This window comes from Mugil cephalus, chromosome 5, assembly GCF_022458985.1.
Source record: "Mugil cephalus isolate CIBA_MC_2020 chromosome 5, CIBA_Mcephalus_1.1, whole genome shotgun sequence".
Lineage (NCBI taxonomy): Eukaryota > Metazoa > Chordata > Actinopteri > Mugiliformes > Mugilidae > Mugil > Mugil cephalus.
Genome location: NC_061774.1, coordinates 12,456,261 through 12,467,999, shown reverse-complemented (window position 1 = coordinate 12,467,999; position 11,739 = coordinate 12,456,261). Strand labels below are relative to the sequence as shown.

The window sequence follows — 11,739 nt, the reverse complement described above, 5'->3', positions numbered from 1 at the left end:
TGGTAGAGTCAGCGCAAGGTGCACGAGTCCGCCCCTTCCACATTCATTCCTGTTAAACAACGTATAGCTGATACGCTTGGAGAAGGCTCGCAGCAATGTTTTATTATTTGTTCTTGAAGAATAAATTCCGAGAATAAGACGATCTGATACTTGTTCTGGTGGATACAAAATCGAAACTTGAACAATGATGGATACATTTGGAATGATACTTTTTGCTCACAGCACGAAACAAAGGAAACGAGATTCATGGCGACCACGATCACCCTTGCTCGGCGTACTGGTTTTTCTTTTATTTTTTAAAGCAGCCTCGGCACAGTTGAGATATTCGATAACAGAAGAGCTTAACGAAGGAAGTTTTGTTGGGAATATAGCAAAAGATTTGGGAATAGACCTGAACGTAATGAAGCAGAGGGGTTTTCGCATTATGCCCGGCTCGACTGAACCTCTTTTCAAGGTAAATGAGAATGACGGGGTCCTCTATGCGAACCATAAAATAGACCGAGAGCAAGTATGCAAAGAGAGCGATGCATGCTTAATTAACCTCAAAACTGTTCTTGAAAACCCACTAGAAATACATTATGTTACGGTAGAGATAACAGATTTAAACGACCATTCTCCCACATTCCCCGAAAAAACGAAGAGGCTGGAGATCTCAGAGTCTGCGTTGCCAGGAGCACGATATCAGTTAGAAAATGCCCACGATCCGGATGGAGGCAGAAACTCTGTTCAACATTATAAAATCAGCCAGAATGACCATTTTCGGTTGGAGGTTAAAGATCGCGGGAGAGATGGTAAAACACCGATTTTACAGTTACAGAAACAGCTCGATAGGGAAGCCAAAAGTAAACACAAACTCGTACTGACGGCGATAGATGGCGGAACACCACCTAAGACGGGCACAGTCGAAATATACATCGATGTTTTAGATGTTAATGATAACATGCCAGTGTTCGCCAAGGACACATATGTAGCCGTGCTACAAGAAAACGCCCCTGTTGGAACAACAGTCATCCAAGTTAATGCAACTGATCTGGATGAGGGTCCAAATGGGGAAGTGGTTTATTCATTTGGCAGTAATGTAAAAGGTAAAATTCGAGAAGTGTTTGATATCGACCCTGTTACTGGGGAAATAATAGTAAAAGGCCATGTAGACTATGAGGAACAAGATAGTTATGATATTGATATACAGGCCTCTGACAAAGGAAGCATCCCATTCAGAACTGATAAAAGTGTTATAATTAAAGTTGGAGACACAAATGACAATGCTCCCGAGATAGAAGTGGCATCACTCTCAAGTGCACTTTCAGAGGACTCCAGGCCAGGAACGACCGTGGCGTTGATAAGCATAATGGACCTAGACTCTGGTATGAATGGAAAAATAATCAGCTATGTCGGCGATGACAGCCCATTCACATTAACCCCTTCAATACAAGATAACATGTTCGCTGTAGTCACAAAGTCACAGCTGGACAGAGAACGACAATCAAATTATGAAATTACAATAATTGCTAAGGACACTGGAGATCCAGCTTTAACATCCGAGAAGACGATAACTGTGTATGTATCGGATTCGAATGACAATCGTCCAGAGTTTATAGTAAGTCCGTATACGTTCTACATCACAGAAAATAACTCCCCAGGAGCCATGGTGTTTTCTGTCAGAGCGTCTGATCGTGACGAAGGAGACAACGCGGTTATTTCTTACCATATTCTAAGGAATGTTGGTCAAGGGAATGAAGTGGCATCCTTTTTAAACATAAACTCTGAAAGTGGAGACATTTTAGCATTGAAAAGTTTTGACTTTGAGACTCTGAAAACTTTCCAGTTCCAAGTTGTAGCCACAGATTCTGGTACTCCGTCACTGAGCAGCAATGTCACAGTGAACGTGTTCATTCTGGATCAGAACGACAACGCTCCAGTCATCCTGTATCCACTCAGCTCCAATGGCTCTGCTGAAGGTGTGGAGGAGATTCCACGCAATGTGAACGCAGGACACTTGGTGACTAAAGTCAGAGCCTATGACGCTGATATAGGATATAACGGCTGGTTGCTGTTCTCACTGCAGGAAGTTACTGACCACAGTCTCTTTGGTTTGGATCGCTACACAGGACAGATCAGGACACTTCGCTCGTTGACAGAGACAGACGAGGCTGAGCATAAACTGATCATACTGGTCAAAGACAATGGGAACGTTTCACTCTCAGCAACAGCTACTGTCATTGTCAAACTGGTGGAGCCCAAAGAGGCTTTTGCAGCTTCTGATGTTAAAAGTGCAGCAAAAGTGGACGAGGACGACAATGTTACATTTTATCTGATGATAACTTTGGGCTCAGTTTCAGTTCTTTTTCTCATCAGTATCATCGTGCTGATTGCAATGCAGTGCTCCAAATCCACAGACTATACTTCTAAATATCTGCAAGAGCCAAATTATGATGGGACACTGTGTCACAGCATCCAGTACCGATCTGGAGACAAACGGTACATGTTAGTTGGACCCAGAATGAGTATAGGATCTACTATAGTCCCCGGCAGCCATGCAAATACTCTAGTGCTCCCTGACAGGAGGAGAACATCTGAGGAGGTAAGACTTTCAGTTTTAGGTTCTCTCCTGTAGACCTTTCGAGCAACATATTACATCTTTTGTGGCAGCCCAAATGCACAACTTGTACATCAATCACATGCTCTGAAGTTCAAAAATTGGATGGATGTCTCTCTATTTTTCATGATTTCTGATTTGTAATTGTGAGATCAAATTGTTTTACGTTTATGGTGATGAAGCAAGGTTGTTGTTGGCAGTGCACCTATTAGATAATTGGAAATTGAAGAGATTTTAATACAATTGCAGAACCCACCTCCTGCAGATTGGATAAAACCTTTCAGTATCAGTCAGTTTATACAGGTGTCATGGTAAGGGCTGTGGGTTTTCAGTTTTGACTGGATAGCATTAGTCATATACATGCAAATCGAATGAGTAGTTTGGTTTGTAACCCGGCACCGGAACTCCAGCATAATCAAATAGTGATATGTGTGGTAGACATTTTTTGTTTGTTTTTTAGAAGTTTAACCTAATTCATCCGCGGGTGGTGTACATCCGAAAATCCCCCGTTTGAGCGCAAACTGTCGCTGTCCGTGGTGCTGAATCTTTCTTTTGTAACTCCCTTGGCGTTCTTTTGGTGTATACTCCAGTTTGTATTACCATATTCTTGGCTACCTGTTACTATTACTAAACTGTTATTTTTCAGCGGCACTGTGATAGGTGCTGTTTCTCTCATTGGTAAAACATTTAGTTTGAAGTCCACATTTTGTATCGTTTTTTATTTTTAACATTTCAAAACAGACATGCAGTGTGAATCTCGCTCACTTGGTGTCAGTATACTAACAGTAATGCATCCGCGTGTTTTCGTCACATCCACAAGACCCGTCCCCTTCCTTTCATGTCATTACTGCGAGAACAGCATTCGTGCTTACGGCTGAAATACACAATTCAGCAGAAAAATCTCTCTGCTGGAAAAAGATCGGCTTATAATGCCGAATGTAGCGGAATAATTACACTTTAATAATAGATCTTTGAAGGTGGCAATATCTTGAATGTTTTATCTTCACGTCATGGAACAAAGACGACGACAAACATGGAGAGCTCGGACAAAATGGATTGCATATATTATAATTTTGGTTCCTTTTTGGAGCAGCGTTTCAGGACAATTACGATATTCGATTTCTGAAGAAGTTAAAGAAGGCACTATTGTTGGAAATATCGCGAAGGATTTGGGTTTTGATAAGACCACACTGAAAGAGAGGGGGTACCGTATTGTCTACGGTGCGACAGAGCCGCCTTTTCGAGTAAATCAAGACGACGGTATCTTGTATGTGAACCGAAAACTTGACAGAGAGGAAGCGTGCGACCGAAGCAAGGTTTGTGTGATCGACCTGAAAACCGTGTTAGAAAACCCACTAGAAGTTCACTATGTCGCAGTGGAGATTCTGGATGTAAACGACCACGCACCGAGCTTCCCTGAGAATGAAAAAGTGTTAGAGATTTTTGAATCGGCATTGCCAGGAGCCAAATTTCAGTTGCAAGCCGCCCGTGATGCGGATAGTGGCTCATTGTCCGTTCATCAGTATAGGTTGAGTCAGAATGAACATTTTCGTTTAGAGGTGAAAGATCGTGGCGAAGACCGTAAAAGCCCCAGTCTAGTTCTTCAAAAAACGCTTGATAGAGAATCAGTTAAGACGCATGTGTTACTTCTTACAGCTTTTGATGGAGGTAAACCTCCAAGGTCTGGTAACATGACAATAATTATTAATGTCTCTGACGTTAATGACAACCCTCCAGTGTTCACCCAGGATTTATACACTGTGCAGCTAAAAGAAAACTCTCCTTTTGGTACGACGGTGATCCAAGTTAATGCAACAGATTCGGATGAAGGTTCAAATGGTGAAGTCGTTTATTCGTTTGGAAACGACGTGGAGTCACGGGTACGTGCGCGATTCAATTTAAACCAGGCGAATGGAGTTATCACAGTGGCAGGATTCATAGATTTTGAAGAGAGTGGGAGATATGAAATTGATATCCAGGCCTCTGACAAAGGTGCAGCGCCGCTAACAACAGACAAATCCGTCATTATAAATGTTATAGACGTAAATGACAACGCACCAGAGATCGAAGTGACATCATTTTCAAATGCGCTCCCCGAAGATTCAAAACCAGGAACAACAGTGGCGCTGATTAGTGTAAAAGACTCAGATTCTGGTCTCTACGGAAAAGTCATGTGTTACATAAGCCAAGATCTGCCTTTCTTGCTCACCCCATCCTTACAAAATAACATGTATTCTGTAGTAACTAAGCAGCTTTTAAATAGAGAACAGCAGGCGCAATATAACGTAATAATTGTTGCTAAAGACGCAGGCGAACCGCCCTTATCATCAGACAAAACTATCATCATTGCTGTGTCAGATGTGAATGATAACAGCCCAGAGTTCTCACAGAACCCCTATACTTTCTACATAACTGAGAGTAACAGCCCAGGAGCTAGTATTTTTTCAGTAACAGCCAGCGATCGTGACGAGGGTAGTAATGCTCGTATTTCATATCAAATATTCAGAAACAGGGGAGGAGAAAATTTGCCTACGACTTTCCTAAACATAAACTCTGACAACGGAAAAATCACTGCGCTGAAAAGTTTTGACTTTGAGACTCTGAAAACTTTCCAGTTCCAAGTCGTAGCCACAGATTCTGGTTCTCCGTCACTGAGCAGCAACGTCACAGTGAACGTGTTCATTCTGGATCAGAACGACAACGCTCCAGTCATCCTGTATCCACTCAGCTCCAACGGCTCTGCTGAAGGTGTGGAGGAGATTCCACGCAACGTGAACGCAGGACACTTGGTGACTAAAGTCAGAGCCTATGACGCTGATATCGGATATAACGGCTGGTTGTTGTTCTCACTGCAGGAAGTTACTGACCACAGTCTCTTTGGTTTGGACCGCTACACAGGACAGATCAGGACACTTCGCTCGTTGACAGAGACAGACGAGGCTGAGCATAAACTGATCATACTGGTCAAAGACAATGGGAACGTTTCACTCTCTGCAACAGCTACTGTCATTGTCAAACTTGTGGAGCCCAAAGAGGCTTTTTCAGCTTCTGATGTTAAAAGTGCAGCGGAAGTAGACGAAGAGGACAGTGTTACATTTTACCTGATGATAACTTTGGGCTCAGTTTCAGTTCTTTTTCTCGTCAGTATCATCGTGCTGATTGCAATGCAGTGCTCCAAATCTACAGACTATACTTCTAAATATCTACAAGAACCAAATTATGATGGGACACTGTGTCACAGCATCCAGTACCGATCTGGAGACAAACGGTACATGTTAGTTGGACCCAGGATGAGCATAGGATCTACTATAGTCCCTGGCAGCCACGCAAATACACTAGTACTACCTGACAGGAGGAGGACATCTGAGGAGGTAAGATTATTGTACAGTAACTGACTATGACCTCTGTTTTCGGCAAATCCCAAGTGAAAGCCTGTCGTCACTAAAAGTGTTCATTGATACAGTTTACGAAAATAGAAACTGGTTCAGTTTAATGTCCTTGTGATGGCTGTTGTCTGTGGTGCTATTTTCGCTGCAAACGTTTAGTGTTAGGATGACATTGTTTTTCTGTGCGTTACATACTTTATTTCTGCTTTTCGGTTGTTGTGCATTTGCTGAGATTTCATGCTAATTTTGTATAAACCGTAGTTGAATCCATTTAATTTGAAGGTGCGTTGGTTACTTGTACTATGTGGACTGGAAGTTAACTGGCAAACTCCAATGGGTATTTGTGTTATGTCTGTGTATAGTTATGTGGCAAATCCGTTCCCCACAACACGATCTGTTGGCTTCAACGTGGCATATATCGCCTTCTGTTTTTACTTTGGTAGAAGAGATACTGTCGTCTGTGCTAACACCCGCTTCGACGCTTGGTGTCGGTGTAGGTCATTCAATCCGCCAATCTGACAGTGCGTTACGTCACGGGCTACATTTGAACCGAGCCCTCGATTTATTTATTTTTTCTCAAACGGAATATCTGGACGTATTATCGCGTTTGGCATCAGCGAGAGCATTTCATGTTCTGCGGATTTTGGAAAAACAGACTTTGGCTGGCGTTCAGGAGCATAGTGCGCTGACTGGTTTGAGAAACACGACGTCTTTTATTAACCTCTTTATTACAAACCGGCGAAGTCATGGAACAAAGGGATGGCAAACCATGGAGGGAGCGACGGTACTGGTTTGTCTTTATATTTGTTTTGGATATTCTATCGAGTGGAGCTTTTGCACAGATCAGATATTCCATATCCGAGGAGGTTCGCGATGGAACAGTCGTCGGGAATATAGCTAAGGACTTGGGACTGGATAAGAGTGCTCTCAAAGATAGAGGATATCGAATCGTCGCAGGCTCAACCGAACCCCTTTTTCAGGTTAATCAAAACGATGGTATCCTCTATCTGAAAAAAATAATAGACAGAGAGGAGGTGTGCGAACGTAGCACCCCATGCGTAATCAACTTGAAAACGGTGCTAGAAAACCCACTGGAGATTCACTACGTGGCAGTGGAAATACTTGATATAAACGACCACTCGCCTGTTTTCCCAGAGAAAGAGAAAAGACTTGAAATTTCAGAGTCGGCTCTACCCGGAGCAAGATTTCAGCTGCAGGCTGCTCGCGATTCCGATGTAGGCCAGTTCTCCATTCAGCAATATAAACTCACCCACAACGAATATTTTAGGGTAGAAGTCAAGGATCGAGGCGAAGACCGTAAAGTGCCATTTTTAGTTCTGCAGAAGCAGCTAGACAGAGAAACGTCTGGGAAACACAGGCTGCGTTTAACAGCTGTGGATGGGGGCAAACCGGCGAAGTCAGGCGATATAGAAATAATTGTTGATGTACTTGATGTGAATGACAACTCCCCGGTGTTCACTAAAGAGTCGTATACTGCGACACTTAAAGAAAATGTTCCCGTTGGCACTTTAGTAATTCAGGTAAACGCAACAGACTTGGACCTGGGCGCAAACGGTGAAATAATATATTCATTTGGTAACGAAGCTGATTCAAAGTTAAAGGAACTCTTTAGTATAGATGAAAACACTGGTGAAATTAAAGTAACAGGTCAGATAGATTTCGAGGAATGTAAAAGTTATGAAATTGACATTCAGGCCTCTGATAAAGGACCAGTTCCTCTGACATCAGACAAAAGTGTTATCATTACAGTTATTGATGTAAATGATAATGCACCAGAGATAGAAGTAACATCATTTTCTAGCTCTATCAAGGAAGATTCAAAGATAGGAACTACAGTGGCACTAATCAGTGTAAATGATTTAGACTCTGGTATCAATGGTAAAGTCATTTGCACAATCAAACAAGATGCTCCTTTTACATTATCTCCTTCATTACAAGAAAACATGTATGCTGTTGTAACCAGGTCAGGCTTGGACAGGGAAATTATTTCTCAGTATGATGTAACAATTGTTGCAAAGGATTCAGGTGAACCTTCTTATTTAACTGAAAAGACGATAAGTGTTGTTGTGTCAGATGTAAATGACAACACTCCTGAGTTTTCATCAAACCCCTACACATTTTATATCACTGAGAATAACAGTCCAGGAGCGTCAGTGTTTTCAGTAAAGGCCTCTGATCGTGACCAGGATGAAAATGCTCTAATTTCGTACCATATTATAAGGGAGGTAAATGGAGACAGCAAACTATATTCATTTCTAAACATAAACTCTGATAATGGACAAATCACTGCACTGAAAAGTTTTGACTTTGAGACTCTGAAAACTTTCCAGTTCCAAGTTGTAGCCACAGATTCTGGTTCTCCGTCACTGAGCAGCAACGTCACAGTGAACGTGTTCATTCTGGATCAGAACGACAACGCTCCAGTCATCCTGTATCCACTCAGCTCCAACGGCTCGGCTGAAGGTGTGGAGGAGATTCCCCGCAACGTGAACGCAGGACACTTGGTGACTAAAGTCAGAGCCTATGACGCTGATATAGGATATAACGGCTGGTTGCTGTTCTCACTGCAAGAAGTTACTGACCACAGTCTCTTTGGTTTGGACCGCTACACAGGACAGATCAGGACACTTCGCTCGTTGACAGAGACAGACGAGGCTGAGCATAAACTGATCATACTGGTCAAAGACAATGGGAACATTTCACTCTCAGCAACAGCTACTGTCATTGTCAAACTGGTGGAGCCCAAAGAGGCTTTTGCAGCTTCTGATGTTAAAAGTGCAGCGAAAGTAGACGAAGAGGACAATGTTACATTTTACCTGATGATAACTTTGGGCTCAGTTTCAGTTCTTTTTCTCATCAGTATCATCGTGCTGATTGCAATGCAGTGTTCCAAATCCACAGACTATACTTCTAAATATCTGCAAGAGCCAAATTATGATGGGACACTGTGTCACAGCATCCAGTACCGATCTGGAGACAAACGGTACATGTTAGTTGGACCCAGAATGAGTATAGGATCTACTATAGTCCCTGGCAGCCACGCAAATACTCTAGTGCTACCTGATAGAAGACGCACTTCTGAAGAGGTAAGGCATATTCACCTATATGAATGTGTGAGCAGAGAATAAATCACTTAACCACTTGATTACCCTATCATTCGGATTCCATGTTGTAACACATGCTTGCTGCTAGAATAAAAAATGGACGTTGTAACATACAATAGGACATTATTTTTAACTTCTGTAGTCACCTACTTCATCACCATCTTCCTAACTTCTGTCACAATGGTTTTGCCATCCTGCACTTAGTCTGAAGAGGGGCAGAAGGATTTTGGTCTGCAGTGTTTTGTTGTTTCCAAAATTGTGATGAAATTAGATAGGTTGTTCATTAAAAAAAGTGGAGAGCAATGGAAGCTGACTTATTTCTGAATAGCAGATGTGCTTCATATGCAATTTTTCACTGAGCCACAAACGACATATTGTTGCATCTTTGAGCTACCAGTATTGCAAAGGTTGAAAACTTTATGATGGCTTGGTACTGAACACGTTTGACGTCGTTATCTGGGAGAAATAACATCACAGCAGTTTCTTCATTCATATTATAGTTATTATATGAAGTAAATATCACACTCATTTGTAATATTAGAGGCAAACACTAATATGCAATTGCAACATACCAATGCAAATATATCAAAACATTAAATGAACCAGTGTGCGCCCAGGTTTCCGCAATGAGAAATAAAATCGCATGGTGTCAGTATAAGTCGTCCTTACAGGGGCTGGACGTCACTCTGTTTGTTACACCTCCTGACAGCAGTCTCATTTCGACACTGGCAGTATAGGTTCTGAGCTCGTTGTGATTAAAGTGACGATTTGTGCCGATTTTCTGGTTAAGAAGAAAGTGTAAATTTGCACGTTTGGACCTAGAATCCGTCAGTACAACGGCGATATTATCCTTGTGGCGGATTATTGATGTGATCGGGTTGGACGATGGAACAAAGACAATGCGAGCCACGAACAGCGAGAGGATTGTTGGTTGGATGTATAATTGCTGTTCTTTTGTGCAGTGTGGCTTCAGCACAATTAAGATACTCAATCTCCGAGGAGGTCAACGAAGGAACCGTGGTTGGAAACATAGCAAAGGACCTGGGATTGGATAAAAGTACCCTGATAGAAAGGAAGTATCGGATCGTGTCTAGTGGAGCGGATTCCCTTTTCCGTATAAATCCAAACGACGGCATCCTGTATGTGAGCAAAAAGATCGACAGAGAAGAGGTGTGCACTCAGAGTAGCACATGTGTAGTAAATGTAAAAACGGTGTTAGAAAACCCATTGGAGGTCCATTACGTTAGAGTTGAAGTTTTAGACGTAAATGACCATTCTCCCACTTTCCCAGAGAAGGACACAACCCTGGAGATTTCTGAGTCCGTGTTGCCTGGAGCACGATTTCAGCTAAAACCTTCGAGGGATCGAGACAGTGGTCAGTTTTCCGTGCAGCAATATAAACTTAGCCACAACGATCATTTCCGTTTGGAAGTTAAAGATAAAGGAGATGATGGTAAAATACCTATACTGGTTGTACAGAAAGTTTTAGACAGGGAAACCGCACAAAGCCACTCATTAATACTGACGGCGCTGGATGGAGGCAAACCTCCAAAATCTGGCAACATGAATATTTTGATAAACGTATTAGATGTCAATGATAATGCGCCTGTTTTCTCAAAAGATGATTATTCAGTGACTCTGAGTGAAAATGCTCCAGAAGGTACAAATGTGATACAAGTGAATGCCACTGATTTAGATGATGGTCCAAATAGAGATGTAGTTTACTCCTTCAGCAAGAGCATGAATCAAAACATATTGAACCTATTTGACATCAATCCATTGACAGGTGACATTACAGTGAAAGGTTTAATAGACTATGAGGAGAAGGACAAATATGAAATTGAAATTCAGGCATCAGATAAAGGTCTGGCTCCTCTTACAACAGAGAAAAGCGTCATTATTAGAATAATTGACATAAATGATAATGCACCTGAGATTGAGGTTACCTCATTTTCCAGCTCCATCACTGAAGATTCAAGACCTGGAACTACAGTCGCTCTTATCAGTGTAAATGACTTGGACTCTGGTCTCAATGGAAAAGTTCTTTGCATGATAAATGAAGATGCTCCTTTCACTTTATCACCCTCCTTGCAAGATAAAATGTTTTCATTAGTAACCAAATCTTCTCTAGACAGAGAGAAGGAATCACATTATGACCTGACTATAACGGCTAAAGATGCTGGCCAGCCCCCATTATCATCTGAAAAGACAATAAGTGTTGTTGTGTCAGATGTGAACGACAACAGTCCAGAGTTTTTACTCAGCCCATATACTTTCTATGTCACTGAGGGCAATGATCCAGGAGCTTCAGTGTTTTCTGTTAAAGCTTCTGATCGTGATGAGAACGATAATGCTCTGATATCCTATCATATTGTCAGAGATGGAAGCGAAGATAATAAAATATCTTCATTTCTAAACATAAACTCTGATAATGGACGAATCACAGCACTGAAAAGTTTTGACTTTGAGACTCTGAAAACTTTCCAGTTCCAAGTGGTAGCCACAGATTCTGGTTCTCCGTCACTGAGCAGCAACGTCACAGTGAACGTGTTCATTCTGGATCAGAATGACAACGCTCCAGTCATCCTGTATCCACTCAGCTCCAACGGCTCTGCTGAAGGTGTGGAGGAGA

General features: G+C 42.0%; 1 protein-coding gene across 1 annotated transcript; it reads left to right on the top strand.

Annotated features, from left to right (window-relative positions):
• Positions 1-180: 180 nt before the first annotated feature.
• LOC125008575 (protocadherin-10-like) lies at positions 181-2,645 on the top strand. Its single transcript, XM_047585866.1, has one exon. The coding sequence runs from the start codon at positions 185-187 to the stop codon at positions 2,612-2,614; it is 2,430 nt and encodes an 809-aa protein (XP_047441822.1). The 5' UTR covers positions 181-184; the 3' UTR covers positions 2,615-2,645.
• The last annotated feature ends 9,094 nt before the right edge of the window (positions 2,646-11,739 follow it).